The sequence below is a fragment of the Anomaloglossus baeobatrachus genome, chromosome 4 (genome assembly GCF_048569485.1).
Source record: "Anomaloglossus baeobatrachus isolate aAnoBae1 chromosome 4, aAnoBae1.hap1, whole genome shotgun sequence".
NCBI classification, from domain to species: domain Eukaryota; kingdom Metazoa; phylum Chordata; class Amphibia; order Anura; family Aromobatidae; genus Anomaloglossus; species Anomaloglossus baeobatrachus.
The window spans coordinates 365,104,445-365,124,280 of record NC_134356.1 but is presented as its reverse complement, the minus strand read 5'-3'; the positions used below and the strand labels follow the sequence as shown (position 1 = coordinate 365,124,280).

The window sequence follows — 19,836 nt, the reverse complement described above, 5'->3', positions numbered from 1 at the left end:
TTAATTTTGACGGCCAGAAAAACGTTACAATCTGCGTTGCTCCCGCCCGACGGTCAGTCAAAAAACGACTGACCGCAGCGGATGCAACGCAAGGTCATCAGTCGCAATCCGTCACATATAATACAAGTCTATGGGACACAACGGAATCCGCTAGACGGATGCCGTTGTTTACCAGAGCCGTGGATTGTGACTGATATATTTAAACGGAAATGTGAACCTAGCCTAAAAGACACCTTCCATACACTCAATCAATCAGACTCTAATCTCTCCACTATGGCCAAAACCAAAGATCTGTGTAAGGACACCAGGGTCAAAATTGTAGACCTGCACAAGCATGTGATAGGCTACTGGACAATACACAAGCAGCTTGGTTAGAAGGCAACGACTGCTGGCATAATTATTAGAAAATGGAAGAAACACAAGATGACTGTCAATCTTCCTCAGTTTGGAGCTCCATACAAGATTTTGCTTTGTAGGGTAAGGATAATTCTGAGAAAGGTCAGAAATCAGCCCAGAACTACACGGGAGGACCTGGTCAATAATCTAAAGGGAGCTGGAACCAGAGTTTCAAATATTCGTAACACACTACGCCGTAATGGATTAAAATCCTGCAGAGCACAAAAGGTCCCCCTGCTCACGCCAGCACATGTCTAGGCCCGTTTGAACTTTGCCAATGACCAGCTGGATGATCCAAATGAGGCATAGGAGAAGGTCAAGTGTCATATGAGACCAAAATAGTACTTTTTGTTCTCAACTCTACTCACCATGTTTGGAGAAAGAAGGATGAGTACAACCCCAAGAACACGGTGCCAACCATGAAACATGAGGCTAGAAACATCATTCTTTGGTATTGCTTTTCTGCAAATGGGGAGAAGACAACTGCGCCGTATTAAAAGGATGCTGGATGGGGTCAAGTATCATGAGATTTTGGCCAACAACCTCCTTCCTTCAGTAACAGCATTGAAGATGGATCTTTGCTGAGTCTTCCAGCAAAGTGACCCAAAAATGACCCAAAAAAAATAGCCAGGGCAACTAAGAAGTGGCTGTGTGAAAGCATTTCAAGGTCCTGGAGTGATCTAGCCAGTCTCCAGACCTGAACCTTATAGAACATTTTTGGAGGGAGCTGAAGCTCAATGTTGTCCAGCGACATTCCTGAAACTTGAAAGATCTGGAGAACATGTGTGGAAAAGGGGGCCAAAATCCCTGTTGCAGTGTGTGAAAACTTAGTCAAGAACTACAGGAAACGTCTGACCTCTGTAATGGCAAACAAAGGTTTCTGTACCAAATATTAAGTTCTGTTTTTCTATTGTGTCAAATACTTACTACATGCAATAAAATGCTAATTATTTATTTTAAAAATCATACAATGTGATTTTCTGGGTTTATTTTTTAATTCTGTCTGTCACAGAAGTAAAACAAACATTGTTTACCAATGTCCCAATGGTAATATTGATAAATCAGGGCCACAGTATAAAACTATTTAACTCTTTATTATCCCCTGGAGGAAAAAGCCATTAATGATAGAGATGAGCGGAACTGTGGAAGTTCGGTTCAGCGAGTGCAGCTGGATTTTTGAAAAAGTTTGGTTTGGAACCCGGACTTAACCTGAACCCTAATGGAAGTCACTAATTGGGCAGGTCAGGTCTCTGCCCAAATGCAGCAAGCCATAAACAGATCACTTCCGGAGGTGGGTGGATGGAGTTTTTCCTTTTTTTTGGTCCACATGACTTCCAATCATGCTGCTGTTACCCCCGGTGCGAACTGATCAAACACTGCAAGCGGCTCCCACTGGGCTGAGCACCGAGCGTACTTGAGCATAGTGAAGCTTGAGCGAGTGGTTTGCATATATAAAAGCACCTGATCTCCGAACTCAATGTCTGTTTTTTTTGTAGTCTGTGTTTGCTCACGTTTTGTAAGGTACTCAGATTTGATCATCTCTAATCTTGGATCCTGCCAGGGGCTTTGGAGCGGACTCAAAAGCAGAGCCCGCTCCACACTGGGCAGATGTCAGTTATAGAGTTGGCAACTAACTGCTAACCGCTGCTGTTACCGTGTTAAATTCCTCTGTCAAGTAATTAACAGCAGCATTTAAGTGCCACAATTAGTGTTGAGCGAGTAGTTGACTATTCGTACTCGCTATGCTGTTAGCAAATACTGTCCACTACTCGCATATTCGTTACGAATAGCGGGCACAATTATGTCAATGGAAAATACTCGCTAAGTAGCAAGTTACCCGAAAGCCGTAATTTTCGTACGAGTAGCGATTAGTACGGATTTTGGGTTACTCGATACTTAACGAGCATTTCCCATTGACTTACATTGTGCCCGCTACTCGTAACAAATATGCGAGTAGTGGTCAGTACTCGCTGACAGCATAGCGAGTACGAATAGTCAACTACTCGCTCAACACTAGTCACAATCCAACTCAAAAGTTAGTTTGGGTGAATATCGGCTTCCCTGCGACGTGATTGTAGGAAACCTATGAGTTGCTATGACAGTTGGGGGCCTGTCATATCATCTCTCTTGTGATGTCCAGCCTCTGGCTGGGTGTCATAGAAGACTGTGATTTTTATTATATATCAATGACATGGTATAGCACTAGAAATTAAACAATCGCAGGTTCAAGTCCCCTAAGGGGAATAATCAATAAAGTAAAACAGAAAAAGTTTTTAAAGATGTATAAAAAATAAAAAAAGAATTAAAAATACAAATCACACCCCTTACCCCAGTTAACATTAAAGAAAAGAAAAAAAATACACATATTTGTTAACAATGTGTTCAGAAAAGTCTTATCTATGAAAATTTAAAATTAATTGACCCAACCTCTGAAAAACTGTAAAGAGAAAAAAAATTGAAATGCCCGAATTGTGGGTTTTTGGTGCCATAACTCCACAAAAAACTGCAATAATAAGCAAAGAGTCGTGTCTACCCCAAAATAATATCAATAAAAACATCAGATAACCAAGCAAAAATAAAGCCCTCACACAGCTCCATTGAAAATGTGTTTTCAAATTTAGCAACTGAAGCTCATTTTTTTTAATGATTTTCCTATTTTTTTTTTTTTTTTTTAGCATTTAACCCCTTTATGACCTTTGACATATATTTAATCCCCACAGGCAATTTTCCGTTTTTTTGGGGGGGTTTTGCTCCCCTTCTTCCAAGAGCCATAACGTTTTTATTTTTACATCAGTCTTGCCATATAAGGGTTTGTTTATTGCGGGACGAGTTGTACTTTTAAATGAAGCCATACGTTTTACCCAAAGTGTACAGGAAAACGTCAAAAAAATGCCAAGTGCAGAAAAATTGCAAAAAAAAGTACGATTGAACGATTGTTTTTGGGGTATTTTAGTCACTGTGTTCAATATATGGTAAAAACTGATGTATCAGTGTGATGCCTCAAGTCGGTATGCGTTCGCAGACGCTAAACATGTATAGGTTTACTTTTATCTAAGGGGTTCAAAAAATTCAGACGTTTGTCCAAAAAAGTGGCAATCTTTTTACGTCATTTTCTGTGACCCGTAGTATTTTCATTTTTCGGGATATGGGGCTCAGTGACGGCTTATTTTTTGTGTCTCGAGCTGAGGTTTTAACACTAGAAGTCCCAGAGAGGGGTCAATTAACATTTCTACCTTTGGAACCCAGAGACGGGTCGAATGACCTGAAAGATTTTAGCTAACATCCTATAACCACCGTCTTTTGTTCTGTAATTAAGGCCATTACTGTCGCACCACAGGAGGTTGTTGTTTTCCATTGAGTTTAGCCATTTAGTTTCTAGTTAGTTCTATTCAGTTTGGACTAAGGGTCATTTGACCCTCTTTCGGGACTTCAGGGGGGAGCTTGAAATTTCTGGGACTTCTAGTGTTACTGGTACCATTTTTGCTCAGATGCTAAGTTTTGATCGCCTGTTATTGCAGTTTGCATAAAATTTGTGACGATTAAAAAACTTAATTTTGCCGTCTGGAATTTTTTTGCCGCTACGCCATTTACAGATCAGATAAATTAATTTTATATTTTCATAGATTGCGGTGGGGAAATGTCCGTTCCCCGCTGAGGCGCTTTAAATTGCGCTGTCACATTTTGGCAACCCGATTTAACTGGTGGGTGGATCGCAGATCCACCTGTGCCTGCGAAGCACACATGACTAGAGATGAGCGAGCCTCTAAAGGCTCGAGTTCGGTTCGTCGAACGGAGGCCGCGTTCGATTTCGGCTCGACGAACCGTTCAACGAACCTCTCGAACCCCATTGAAAACAATGGCAGGCAAACGCATAAAAACACATAGAAAACACCTTCAAAGGTGTCCAAAATTAACAAACAACTCCCAAGACACCACAAACACATGGGAAAGTGACAAGAACATATACTCATGCGAAAATAAAACAGCTGGACGAGGAAAAAGAGGAGGAGACACAGATATAGGCATGTCATGCCCTTCTAAAATCATGTAAAACACATAAAGGGTACTCCAATCTGAGTCTCCCTTTTTTCCAAAAATTGGGCCCCACAGACACCACTTCAGTGGCATCCCTTGTGCCCCAGTTGCAAACTGGATGTATTGATTAGCATCAAGCACATTCAAAAATACGCCAGTCTTAACTGTCCCCAGGATTACACCGGGGTAGGTAGCAAAGTCTTTGCTGAACCATGACTTGTTCAACTTGGCTCATTTTTAAAAACACAGAAAGGGGACTCCAAGCAGAGTCTCCCTTTTTTCTAAAAATTGGGCCCCACAGACACCCCTTCAGTGGCATCACTTGTGCCCCAGTTGCAAACTTGACAGGTAGATTTGCATCAAGCACATTCCAAAATACGCCAGCCTTAACTGTCCCCAGGATGACACCAGGGTAGGTAGCAAAGCCTTTGCTGAACCATGACTTGTTCATCTTTGCTCGTTTTTAAAAACACAGCAAGGGGACTCCAAGCAGAGTCTCCATTTTTCCAAAAATTGGGTCCCACAGGCACCCCTTCAGTGGCATCACTTGTGCCCCAGTTGCAAACTTGACAGGTAGATTTGCATCAGGCACATTCCAAAATACGCCAGCCTTTACTCTCCCCAGAATGACACAGGGGTAGTAAAGTCCTTGCGGATCCATGACTTTTTCATCTTGATGAACGTTAGTCTGTCCACATTGTCACTGGACAGATGCGTGCGCTTATCTGTCTGCACACACCCAGCAGCACTGAAGACACGTTCCGAGACAACGCTGGCTATGGGACACGACAAGATCTCCAAGGTGTAAGTGGCGAGCTCAGGCCATTTTTGAAGATTGGAAGCCCAAAATGAGCAAGGCTCCAGTTGCAAAGTCATGGCATCGATGTTCATTTGGAGATACTCCTCTATCATCCTCTCCAGCCGTTGACTATGTGTCAGACTTCTTGTCTCTTGTGGCCTTGCATTGGATGGTCTAAAAAAATTATGAAACGATTCCATAAAATTGCTGTTACCAGCACCAGATACGGTGTTGCTGTTACGGTTTGACTGATAATGACGAGACCGTCCCATGTTTGGCAAGTTACAACTGAGAGATTCACTCCGTGCACCACTGGTGTTTGGTGGAAAAGCCGAGCTAAGATTGAGTAACAGCTTCTGCTGATACTCCTGCATACGTGCGTCCCTTTCTATGGCTGGAATTATTTCTCCAAATTTGGACTTGTACCAGGGATCTGATAGTGTGGCAACCCAGTAGTCATCATCACTTCTAATTCGGAAAATCCGAGGGTCATGTTGTAGGTAGTGCAGCAAGAAGGCGCTCATATGTCTTGCGCATCCATGCGGACCAAGTCCTCGCTGTGTTTGTGGCGGCGAGGTGATAACCGTGCTTTCTTCCTCTGACATCTCCCCCCAACCTCGTTCAACCGAAATTTGACCAAGGTCTCCCTCATCTGCTGAGTCTTCCATGCCTATCGAGAGTTCGTCCTCCATTTCTTCCTCGGCTCCTGAACCTTCCTCAACATTTCGGCTGCTACCATGCGCCCTTGTTAATCCCTCTCCCCCACCGTCCCATGCCTGCCGCCTTGGTGATGATGAACTTCTGGACCTTGTAGATGTTGGTATCCCTTGCGCATATGAATCCTCCTGTACTTTCTCCCCTTCCTTTTGTCCCACCACCTGACTCCGAATAATGTTTAGCGTGTGCTCCAGCATGTAAATGACTGGAATTGTCATGCTGATAATGGCATTTTCAGCGCTAAACATATTCGTCGCCATGTCGAAACTGTGCAGAAGGGTGTATAGGTCGTTGATCTGAGACCACTCCAGCAGTGTGATCTTCCCCACCTCTGTATCTCATTGGCCCAGGCTATACATCATAACGTATTGTACCAGGGCTCGGCAGTGCTGCCACAGTCGCTGCAACATGTGGAGAGTCGAATTCCAGCGTGTCGGCACATCGCATTTCAGGCGATGAACTGGCAGGCCGAAAGACTTCTGGAGCGATGCAACTCTGTCCAGGAAGGTGCAAGGTAACTTCGTTGTCAGTCCTATCCTCCTCCACCGCCTCTGGTGACCTCCTCGAGTGCCTGACTGTGGGTTGACAATAAGTGGGATCTAGAACTTCATCATCAAGCACTTTGTTTGCACTCCCCTCGCCCTCAGACCTAACCTCTTCCTGCCCTGACTGAATAGTTAAGTTGTCATCCCAATCTGGTATCTGCGTCTCATCATCATCAGTATGTTCCTCATTGTCTCCACTAACAGGTGTTACAGTTTGGGAATGAGGGTCTACATTATGCTCAGAAACGTGGTCATCAGGGCCTGAATCTGAGTCACAAAGCTTCTGGGCATCACTGTAGACCATTTCCTGGTCTGTACACACTGTAGCTTGGGAGCAGACCTCTGATTTCCAAGGTATAGTGTGACTGAACAGCTCTGCAGACTCAGCCATCTCTGTTACACCATACTCTGCAGAGCGGGTGGAGACTTGAGAGCTGGGAGAAAGCAAGTGCGATTTGGGTGACAACTCAGAGGACTGTTGTTTTTTGGATGTTGAAGTTGAGGTGGAGGAGAGGGCACTTGTTGGAGCACTTGAGATCCATTCTAGCATGTTCTTTTTTTTTGTGCATCATCTACCTTTGTTACAGTTTTTCGGTTCCGTAAAAAAGGTAGCACATCCGATTGTCCACGGAAAGTAGTAGACATCTTACTTTTGCTGTAAGATGGCCTTTCTTCAGCAGATGTTAATGTAGCTTTCTCACCTACCCCATGGACACAAACTTTTTTTCCTTTTCCAACCCGCCTGTTCCCCTTTCCACCAGCATCTGTCGTTTTGCCACTCATTTTGTTAGCAACAAGATTGGACACTTAAAATATGGTAGCAAAAATGTCGAGGTGGTGTGCAATGCAGAGGTGGTCTAGCTTTATTGATAGCAGAAGAACGAACACTGAGTATCCCAGTCAATTTTAGTATGCCCCTAACAGTGGCAGCACAGTTTGCAATTAGAATTGCGTAGAAAAAAATGGACAGGTGTGTACCATGCACAGGTGCTGTACCATGACTGCCAGCAAAGAAACACTAAGGTAGTATCCCAGTCAATTTTAGTATGCCCCTAACAGTGGCAGCACAGTTTTCAATTAGAATTGCGTAGCAAAAATGGACAGGTGTGTACCATGCAGAGGTGGTCTAGCTTTATTGACAGCTGAATAACCAACACTGAGTATCCCAGTCAATTTTAGTATGCCCCTAACAGTGGCAGCACAGTTTGCAATTAGAATTGCGTAGCAAAAATGGACAGGTGTGTACCATGCACAGGTGCTGTACCGTTATTGCCAGCAAAAGAACACTAAGGTAGTATCCCAGTAAAGTTTAGTATGCCCCTAACAGTAGCAGCACAGTTTGCAATTAGAATTGCGTAGCAAAAATGGACAGGTGTGTACAATGCAGAGGTGGTCTAGCTTTATTGACAGCTTAATAACCAACACTGAGTATCCCAGTCAATTTTAGTATGTCCCTAACAGTGGCAGCACAGTTTGCAATTAGAATTGCGTGGCAAAAATGGGCAGTTGAGTAGAATGCACGGGTGCTGTGGGTCAGTGGACAGCAAAGGAACACTAAGTTAGTATTCCAGACACTTTTAGGATGGCACAAAAAGTGTCAGCTCTTTGGAGAAATAAAATAGTGTGGCAAAAATGGGCAGGTGGGTAGAATGCACGGCTGCTGTGGGTCAGTGGACAGCAAACGAACACTAAGTTAGTATTCCAGACACTTTTAGGATGGCACAAAAAGTGTCAGCTCTTTAAGGAAATAAAATAGCGTGGCAAAAATGGGCAGGTGGGTGGAATGCACGGGTGTTGTCGGTCAGTGGACAGCAAAGGAACACTAAGTTAGTATTCCAGACACTTTTAGGATGCCACAAAAAGTGTCAGCTCTTTGGGGAAGTAAAATAGCGTGGCAAAAATGGGCAGGTGGGTGGAATGCACGGGTGTTGTCAGTGTTCCTTTGCTGTCCACTGACCGACAACACCCGTGCATTCCACCCACCTGCCCATTTTTGCCACGCTATTTTATTTCCCCAAAGAGCTGACACTTTTTGTGCCATCCTAAAAGTGTCTGGAATACTAACTTAGTGTTCCTTTGCTGTCCACTGACCAAGTTAGTATTCCAGACACTTTTAGGATGGCACAAAAAGTGTCAGCTCTTTGGGGAAATAAAATAGCGTGGCAAAAATGGGCAGGTGGGTAGAATGCATGGCTGCTGTGGGTCAGTGGACAGCAAACGAACACTAAGTTAGTATTCCAGACACTTTTAGGATGGCACAAAAAGTGTCAGCTCTTTAAGGAAATAAAATAGCGTGGCAAAAATGGGCAGGTGGGTGGAATGCACGGGTGTTGTCGGTCAGTGGACAGCAAAGGAACAATAAGTTAGTATTCCAGACACTTTTAGGATGCCACAAAAAGTGTCAGCTCTTTGGGGAAATAAAATAGCGTGGCAAAAATGGGCAGGTGGGTGGAATGCATGGGTGCTGTGGGTCAGTAGACAGCAAAGGAACACTAAGTTAGTATTCCAGACACTTTTAGGATGGCACAAAAAGTGTCAGCTCTTTGGGGAAATAAAATAGTGTGGCAAAAATGGGCAGGTGGGTGGAATGCACGGGTGCTGTGGGTCAGTGGACAGCAAAGGAAGCCTCACTTTCTATCCCTGCTAATGAAAAAATGCAGCAAGGAATTGCCTGAGCTGAGGTAGTCAGACGCTGTTGTCTAAAGCCCTACACAGCACTTGCACGGACCTGCCTAGCAGCTATGGCTATGAACGCCTGTAAATCAGCCCTGAAAAGGGCTGAAATAACCAGTAGTCCCTATTCCCTATAGCGCTGTGTAGATTGCACTGTATCTCTATAGCGCACACAGCTGCAGCAGCGGGAGCGGTGACTGTCACCCACACGCACCAGACAGATAATGGCGGCGACGTGGAAAATGGCCGTTTCTTATAAGGCAAGGACATGTGACATGCACAGCCTATGACACATGCCCTTGCTTGTCTGGCAAAAATCCACTTTGTAGTGTGTGTCTCTGTGATTTGCTGACAGCCTGGCCCGCCCCACAGTACGAACTGTTAGGGAAAAGAAAAAAAAAGTGGCGTTCGGCATTATCTCAGCAGCAGCACTGATCTAAACCCCGTCCCCCCCGCACACTATATGCTGAATTTTGATAATAGCGTGATTCACAGTGACTCATACTATTACAGTGAAAAGCCAGCTACTAACTAGCTAGGCTTTTTGTTGATCGAACCGTTCTCGAACGCTACTTGAACTGTCGAGCTTTTAGCAAAAGGCTCGAGTTCGTCGAGCCTCTCGAACACCCCCCAAAATCACTCGAACATGAAATTGGCGAACCTCGAACATCGCTCATCTCTACACATGACTGGTGTTCAAATCAGCACACATGTGCGGGGATCACCACCGGCTCACTGCAGCAGCCGGTGGTGATCCCCCATACGTGATTAAGGACAAACTGTTACGTCCTAGTTCATGAAAGGGTTAAGCGAAAGGTCATGTCCCTTGCTTTAATGTGGGCTCGCATGCAGGATTTAAAACACGCCTGCGGGGAGCACACCATTTCATGCTCCAATTGCCGGCCCCATGACATGACCCCAGGCCTCCGATGGGTTGTCAAGACAGACAGAAGTCAGCTGATGACCCCTGTGTTTGCCATGACGAATTTCCTGTGAATGTTGGCTGCGAGTCTGCATTCATAGGAAGTCAAGAGTTTTGCGCTATAGAGCAGTGCTGATTCAATGCTCCGTACAGCACAAGCAATCGGATGTTTGCAGCTTCAAGTCCCCTAAGGGAACAAATAAAAAAAATAAAACGAGAAAAAAAAAGTGTTAAAGAATATCAAAAAAGTAAAAAACACAAGTTCAAATCGCTCCCCTTTTGACCCATTGAAAATAAAAGAAATAAAAAAAAATTACATACAGTGGAACCTTGGATTAAGAGTAACTTGGTTTGAAAGCGTTTTGCAAGACAAGTAAAGGTTTTTACAAATTTGTAACTTGGTTTAAGAGCAATGCTTTGCAAGAAGAGCAAATACTCACCGTGCACATTCCCGGTTCTGTCCTTTCACCGTGCTCTGACCAGCTGTACTGTATATAATATACAGCATACCATTGTACAGTACAGTATATCCTATATAGCATTTCTATCAATTTGCATTTTTGGATACAGTATTGTACTCTCTTTTGGCTAACCAGTACAGCACATTGCTTATACTGTACCTCTCGAACACCAACAATTTTATTGGAGCTAAAGTGCAATTTCATTTGCTTTATGTGTTTTTTACTGTATAGTATTTTGTCTAGCGTACTGTAATAATTGTTATATGAACACAGTAGATTTTGCATTACTGTAAAAAGTTTGTATAAATTTGTATAAATACAGTAAATATTTTTGGGTTGTGGAACGAATTGTCTGCATTTCAATTATTTCCTATGGAAAAATTTGCTTTGATATAAGAGTAACTTGATTTAAGAGCACAGTCCCAGAACCAATTGTGCTCATAATCCAAGGTTCCACTGTATTTGGTATAGCTGAGTTAAGAAATGTCCAATCCATCAAAATATAAAAAAAAAAAAAAAAAATCCCATCGATAAACCGGATAACAAAAAAAAAATCAAAAAGCCAGAATTACATTGTTTTGGCTGCCGCAAGAGTGCAATAAGAGGCGATAAAAACATTGCTTCTTTCCCAAAAATGATATCAGTAAAAAAGTGAGCTTATGGTGCAAAAAATAAGCCATCACTTAGCTCCAGATTCTGAAAAATAGAAACGTTACGGTTTGCCAAAAGCAAATTTTTTATTTTTTTTTTACAAATTTCTGATTTTTTTTTCACTCCTTAAATTGAAAGAAATCTATACATGTGTGGTACCTACGTACTTGTAGTGACTTTGAGAATCATATTGCCCAGTCAGGTTTACTATATAGTGAACATGCTAAATGAAACTCCAAAAAAATCGCAATTGCACATTTTTTGCAATTTCACAGCACTTGGATTTTTTTCCATTTTGCAGTACATTACATGTTAAAATGCATGATTTTATTCAGCAGTACAACTTGCCCCGGCAAGAAAAAAAGTTCTCATGTAGCTAAATTAACGGATAAATAGGAATGTTATGGCTTATGGAAGAAAAGGAGAAAAAAAGGAAAGCACAAAAACGGAACATCGCCGGGTGGTGAAGGCTTAATTAAAAAATCATATACAAGTTTGGTAATGTCATAATCTGACCTGGATACTCATAATTCCCAGTCATTTCCGATGCCAAAAAAAAACAAAGCCCAAAAACACGATTGTGGAATTGTGTTTTTTTGCAATTTCACTTAAGTTGGAATTTTTTGTCCATTTTCAAGTAAACAGTAAGATAAAATAGATGGTGACATTCAATATTACAACTTGTCCAACAAAAAATAAGCCCTCGTATCGCTTTGTCAGCGGGAAAATAAAAATATTATGGCTCTTGGAAAAAGGGGTGAAAAAAATGAAAAAATCGCTCAGTCTTTAAGGGGTTGATTACAACAGCACTAAAAATACAAGTACATTAATATGTTTGTTACAATAATTATATTTATTTCTGTCAAAACAACCCAAATGGGCAGAAATTGTGTCATTACAACTTACATGATTTCAGAATCATCCAAACATATTTTGGAAGGGACAGTAACAGGTGACATTGGCAGCTGTACATTCATTCGAACATCTGAAAATTTGTCCTTTCTTTTACATATATCCACATGATGAGGGTGTTTGCCTATTAAGAAAAATGTTTTAGCTTGAACCAGGCTTTAGTTCAAATTTTAACCAATATTGGACCCAAAGACCCATACTACAAATACCAAAATATCAGCATACTTTATAGAAATCCCCAAACACTACAAACCAAAAATATTTTTCCAATAATAAAATGCAATAAAAATCATGCACATAAATAAATATCAATTTTATTAAATTAAAATAAATTATATACACAAAAAAATAAGAAGCAAATAAACTAAAAACATAAACCCATAAAACCCAAAAAGGAGAAAAGTAGGTATGGTCACTAGTTAAATCCCACTGTCAATATCTGACAGCGGGATTTAATGTGTAACGTGGTCACGAGGTGCTGATGGATTGTCATGACAGCTGATAACCCTTGATACTGCCATGACACAGTTCCTATGAACGACGGCTGAGCGCCGGCATTCACATGAGATCAGCCTTTGTTCTTTACAGAGCGGTGCTGAAGTCTTAAGGCCCAGTCACACACAACGACTTACCAGCGATCCCGAAAATGATGCGACCTGATAGGGATCGAAGGTAAGTCGCTGGGAGGTCGCAGGTGAGATGTCACACAGTCAGATCTTACCAGCGATGCAGGAACAATACAGGTCACAGTAGCGACCTGTATAACGGTCTCAGCAGTCACTGTGACCCTGTCACACAGTGTCAAACACAGCGATGTGTCCTGCCCAGCAGGACATCGCCTTTGAAGAAAACGGCCTGGAACATTCTGCAACGACTAGAGATCTCACAGCAGGAGCCTGATCGCTGGTAGGTGTCACACATAAGAAGATCGCTAACGGGATCGCTACTGCGTCACGGAAACCGTTACTCAGCTGCGATCTCGCTAGCGATCTCGTTATGTGTGACGGTACCTTTACTCTATACAGCAGAAGCGATAAGATGAGATGATTACAGCTTCAAGTCCTCCAAGGGGATTAGTGAAACAAGAAAAAAATGTTAAACCCCCCACAAAAGTTCAAATCACCCCATTTTACCCCATTGAAAATAAAACAATAACAAACACATCTTTTTCTATCGCCGTATTCACATATATCAATATCAAATATCAAAATGAAAGCTAAATAAATATGATCAGTAAAGGACGTAAAGAGAAAAAAAAATCAACCTGTCAGAATTAAGTTTTTTAGGTTACCACAACATTGCAATAAAATGCAATATGAGGAAAACAAAACATCGCATCTACCTAAGAATGGCATAATTAAAAAAGTCAGCTCAGGATGCAAAAAATAAGTCATCACACAGTCCCAGGCCCTGAAAAATGAGAACCCTATGGGTCTCAGGAAATGGAGACAAAAGGACAATTCTTTTTTTTTTTTGACAGATTTATGATTTTTTTTCATCACTTAATTAAAAAACAACAACTATGAACTCCTACTGATCTGGGGAATGATACTGCCAGGTCAGTTTTACCTTATAGTAAACATGGAAAATAAAAAAAAAACAATCACGGAATTGCACTTTTGTTTTTCAATTTCACCGCACTTGCATTTTTTTTTACGTTTTCCAGTACATTATGAGGCAGAATGAATGGTGTCATTCAAAAGTACAACTTGTCGCTAAAAAAAACAAGCCCTCAAATGTCTATATAGAAGGAAAAATAAAAAAGTTATGGCTCTTGGGAAAAAAGGGAGGAAACAAAACAAACACGAGAAATGGAAAATCGCCAGTTGGTGAAGGGGTTAAAAGGACTCTCCAAAAATGAAGTAGACATCTAGCTCTAACTTGTGAGTTTTCTTTATTTGATTCAGTTATAGTTCATCACACAGCAAATAGTGAACTCACGAGTAGCCCAATCAACATATTTCAAGTGTGTTTAGCACTCCTAGTCATGATCATGACTAAGTGTGCTAAACGCATTTGAAACGCGTTGATTGCACTATTAATCTGTTCACTGTTTGCTGTGTAATGCACTATAACTGAATCAAATAATACTTTTTTTTTGGATTGTGCTGGCCATGGCAAGGCTGAAGGGCTCCATAACGAGGAGAGACAGTTAATATAGTGATCCAAACAAGTACAGACACTCTGTGCTTCAAGGTGGGGCTAATCATTTAAATACAGCTTCCCACCTGCTTGTTTTCCATGTATCTCTGTCCTTCGAAGCGTAAGCTGTTAATCAAAAAAGAGGGACGGGGGCATGGCCTATCGCGACATGTATTCAGATGCAGCATAGATATTCCTGCTCAGACCCTAGCTAATTATTCTGCGCATGTCCTGATTTACCCACCACAAAGTAGAGAAGAGTCTGTGTGAACTCCCAAGGCTGATTGCAATCATGTTTCTGAAGTCCGAAGGGCTGCCATGACCAGGAAAATGCAGAAAGACCTTTGTACGGAGGTGACCACACAGGCTCAAAATGATGCCGAAGCAGTGGCAGCCGCGTAGCAGGTGAACAATGTTCTTGCAAAAAGTGGCGGCCAGACTGGAGCACGTCTCCCAGGCTGAGGAGTCTTGCACACCTACACAAAAGCCTGATGGAGCTGAGGCAGAAAATGTTGATTACTTTGTAGTGCTGGAGGAGGAGGTGGAACAACTCCCAGAGACACAAAAGGTACGAAACCCCCCCGAAAGATAATTCCACACAGGACAGGAGGACACCAATATAGAAGATCCCACAATTAGGAATGTATTTACAGTGGTATTCTTTTGCAAATGTACACTTACAGTATTGACACTGCAAGTTTGCAGCTTTAAGGGAGATACTGTATATTTAACATTAGCTCTAAACTGCAGTAAGTTAATGAAAGAGCTTGTCTAGTGGAGGAGATGGTAAGCACAGCAGAAGATCACAACACAGAACTGCAAAAGGTTCAAAATAGGTCAGTACAACGTATATACGAATTAATAGCTAAAATGGACGATATGGAAAACTGCCTTAGGAGAAACAATTTGAGGATCATTGGGATACCGGAAAAGGCTGAGGGAAACAACCCTACGGAATTCATACAGTCCTGGCTAAAATCCAAAATGGCCACTGATTGCCTCACATTGTTGTATGCAGCAGAAAAGGCTCATCGGGTCCCTTCTAGACCTTCCCCACCCGATAATGTGTAAAATCCTACATTGTAAGGACTGTGACATATGTCTTTTGTCTTTTTTAAGATAATCAGATCTCTCAATTGACAGATGCAAAATTCCTTATTCCTGGATTATTCAGCAAAGGTGCAAAACAAAGGATGAAATATGTTGATATTGAGGAATCTGGGTCTCTCTTATTCAATTATGTACCCTGCAAAATTAAGACTGGTGGCTATGGGTGAAACCTGTTTCTTTTTCTTTTAAATGTTTTTATTAATTTAACACAAATAATATCAATATAACCAGACATGTTATGAAAATATACATTGCTGATTTTAGTAAACAACACACATGTCAATATTCTAGGTTATAGAATGTTACTTTTAAATTTAACCACTACATACTGAACTACTAAAATAATAAAATACTTCAACTTTTAATCTGTCTTCTTTACTCATTGGAGTGGAAATCACCAAATTACAACATATCAATCAAACATAACCACAAGGATATTTTAGAAACGTAAATTATTAAAAATATAACTTGAAGATAAAAAAAAAAAAGGTTTAACCCCTTAAGGACTTGTACTTAATGCCCAGGCCATTTTTTGAAATTCTGACCAGTGTTCCTTTATGAGGTTATAACTCTGGAACGCTTCAACGCATCCCCGTGATTCTGACATTGTTTTTTCATGACATATTGTACTTCATGATAGTTATAAATTTAGAACGATTTTTTTTGCTTTTATTTCTGTAAAAATCGAAAATTTGATGAAAATTTAGAAAATTTTGCAATCTTCAAACTTTTAATTTTTATGCCCTTAACCCAGAGAGTTATGTCACACAAAATAGTTAATAAATAACATTTCCCACATGTCTATTTTACATTAGCGCAATTTCTGAAACAAAATTTTTTGTGGTTAGGAAGTTAGAAGGGTTCAAAGGTCATCAGCGATTTCCCATTTTTTCAACAAAATTCACAAAAACATTTTTTTAGGGACCACATCACATTTGAAGTGACTTTGAGAGGCCTAGGTGAAAGAAAATACCCAAAAGTGACACCATTCTAAAAACTGCACCCCTCAAAGTACTCAAAAGCACATCCAAGAAGTTTATTAACTCTTCAGGTGCTTCACAGGAACTAAAGCAAAGTGGAATGAAAAAAGCAAAAAATAAAATTTTACCTAAAATGTTGATCTACCCCAAATTTATTCACTTTTAGAAGAAATAACACAACAAAATGGACCCCAAAACTTGTTACCCACTTTCTTATAAACGCGCCAATACCCCACATGTGGTCAGAAACCTTTGTTTGGAGAAATGGGAGGGCTCAGAACAGAAGGAGCAATATTTGAATTTTGGAAAGCAAATTTGGCTGAAATAGATTGCGGGCACCATGTTGCATTTACATGTCCGCTAAGGTACCTAAACAGCAGAAACCCCTCACAAATTATGCCATTTTGGAAACTAAACCTCTGAAGGCTTCTATCTAGGGGTATAGTGAGCATTTTGGACCCACAGGTACTTCACAGATTTTGATAACGTTACGTTGTCATATTGAAAAATTTCATTTTTTGCTCAAAAATGTTGCTTTAGCATCAATTTTTTCACTTTTTCAAGAGGTAAGTCCAAAAATTTGACACCAATGTTTGTTACCCACGTTTTTATGAGCGCGGTGATACCTCACATGTGGTCTGAAACCTTTGTTTGGAGAAATGGGGGGGCTTGGAACGGAAGGAGCAATATTTGAATTTTGGAAAGGAAATTTGGCTGAAAAAGATTGCAGGCGCCATGTCGCATTTGAAGGACCCCTAAGGTACGTAAACAGCAAAAAAAAAACCACAAGTGACCCCATATTGGAAACTAGGCCCCTCAAGGAATTTATCTAGATGTTTGGTGAATACCCTGAACCCCCAGGTGCTTCACAGAAGTTTATAACATTGAGCCATGAAGATAAAAAAATAAAATGTTACCACAAAATTGTTACTTCCACCAGGTAGCTTTTTTTTTCACAAGGGTAATAGGAAAAAAATCACCATGAAATTTATTGTGCAATTTCTCCTGAGTTTGGTGATATCTTGTATGTGGTGGAAATCAACTGTTTGGGCACACGGCAGAGCTCGGAAGAGAAGGAGTGCCATTTGACTGCAAAATTGGCTGGAATCAATAGCGGATGCCATGTTGCATTAGGAAAGCCCCTGAGGTGCCCCACAAGTGACCCCATTCTGGAAAATAGACCCCTCAAGGAATTTATCTAGATGTTTGGTGAGTACCCTGAACTCCCAGGTGCTTCACAGACGTTTATAATGTTGAGCTGTGAAAATAAAAAAATACATTTTTACCACAAAATTGTTATTTAACCAGATAGCTTTTTTTTTAACAAGAGTAAAAGGAAAAAAATCTGCATAAAATGTATTGTGCAATTTCTCCTGAGTATGCTGATACCTTATGTGTGGCGGAAATCAACTGTTTGGGTGCACAGCAGGGCTCGGAAGGGAAAAAGTGCCATTTGACTGAAGAATTGGGTGGAATAATTAGCGGACGCTATGTCGCATTTGGAAAGCCCCTAAGATGCCTAAACAGTGGAGGTCCCCCACACTGACCCCATTCTGGAAACAAGACACCTCAAGGCTTTTATCTAGGTGTATAGTGAGCATTTTGAATCCACGAGTACTTCACAGAATTTGATAAGCTTAGGTTGCCATATTGAAAATTTTCATTTTTTTCACAAAAATGTTGATTTAGCATCAAATTTCTCACTTTTTCACGAGGCAACAACAAAACGTGGACCCCACAGGTTATTATCCAATTTCTTGTGAGCGCAGGGATACCCCACATGTGGCCAAAAACCTGTTTGGATAAATGGGAGGGCTTGGAATGGAAGGAGCACCATTTGAATTTTGGAAAAGTTGAAATAAAATGCGTGCACCATGTCACATTAGCAGGGCCCCTTGGATACCTATACATCAAAAACCCCCCACAAGTGACCCCATTTTGGAAACTGGACCCCTCAAGGATTTTATTCAGGAGTATAGTAAGCATTTTGATTCCACAGGTACTTCACAAAAATGTTGCTGTAGCAACAAATTTCTCACTGTTAGGCTATGTGGCCATGATCCAGCGACACGGCGTCTAGTACACAGTGTCAGCCTTCCTGCAGAGATGTGAGTGCTGTCCATGGGAGAACACAGCTGCCCATGCCCACAATGTGGGTTCAGGCTGCTGTGGACTTTAGCCCTATTTTACCTGCAGAGAACACTCTTGTCTCTTGTCAGCATAAATTGACATGCTGAGGCTCGGGAAGCTGCACCACAAGTCGGTTTATGCTGCGGAGAAAAAAAAGCACATTGGGCATGGGATTTCTAAAAATCCTTCCACTGTGCTTCTACTGCACAATGCAGCATTATGGATGCAGGGAAAACACTCTGTGCCGAAAATGCTGCAAACCCTGATTGTGGGCACACAGCCTAAAATGCTACAATGGATGAATGGATAGATGTCAAACATATATAACGTCCCACCCCCTGCATATTCTAAGCTGGCGCCCTTTAGTGCCTTTCATGTGGCACTAAAGGGTGCCTAGCCTTGTATTTAGCCCAAAAAAATAAATAAATGACGTTGGGTCCCCCCTAATCTTGATAGCCAGCTAGGGTAAAGCAGACAGCTGTAGCCTGCAAACCACAGCTGACCGCTTTCTCTTGGCTGGTGGTTAATTTGGAGGGCTCCCCAAGCTGTTTTTTTTTTAATTTTTTAAAAATAAATAATTAAAAAACAAACAAACATGGGGTCCCCCCAAATTAGATCACCAGCCAAGGCAAAGCTGACAGCTGTGGTCTGGTATTCTCAGGGTGGGAAGAGCCATGGTTATTGGACTCTTCCGAGCCTAATAGCAGGCCGCAGCCAACCCAGAAGTGGCGCATCCATTAGATGCGCCGATCCTGGTGCTTCGCCCCAACTCATCCCGTTGCCCTGGTGCGGTGGCAAACGGGGTAATATATGGGGTTGATACCAGATGTGTAATGTCACCTGGCATCAAGCCCAGCAATTAGTGATGTCACGGTGTCTATCAGATACCCAACATAACTAATTGACAGTAATAAAAAAAAAAATTGACAAAAAAAAAAAAAAAAATTATTTGAAAAAACACTCCCCAAAACATTCCCTCTTTCACCAATTTATTGAAAAGAAAAAAAAATAGGGTCCCCTGTAATCCATTTTGGAAGTCCCACGACAATTCTGGACCTTCTAGAATATGGGGGCACGTTCAGCAAACGTATCCCCCATTTTCTAGGAGCGCAGACCCTCCATGTGAGGAGTGTGGGTGCAAAGAATCTGCACCCACTCTCCCCGGGTCACAGCTGCAGAGTCCGTGCAGCAGCCAGCTCAGCTCCACAGCTCACACTGAACACAGGAAGCTGAGCTGACATCCGCGCTCTGCACATATGACCAGCGTGCACTGTGAAGGAGGAGGGTTCGCGGTGGATGAAGGCTTTAAGAGGTACGGGGTACACCGGGGAACACCAGGGGGGTATAGGGGGTGACCTGGCAG

General features: G+C 41.7%; 1 protein-coding gene across 1 annotated transcript in view; it reads right to left on the bottom strand.

Annotated features, from left to right (window-relative positions):
* REDIC1 (regulator of DNA class I crossover intermediates 1) overlaps window positions 1–19,836 on the bottom strand; it is a 139,807-nt gene that overhangs the window by 42,865 nt on the left and 77,106 nt on the right. The window contains exon 4 of the mRNA XM_075342558.1: window positions 12,106–12,235. Within this exon, the coding sequence (XP_075198673.1) occupies window positions 12,106–12,235 (130 nt within the window). The remainder of the gene's footprint in view (window positions 1–12,105; window positions 12,236–19,836) is intronic.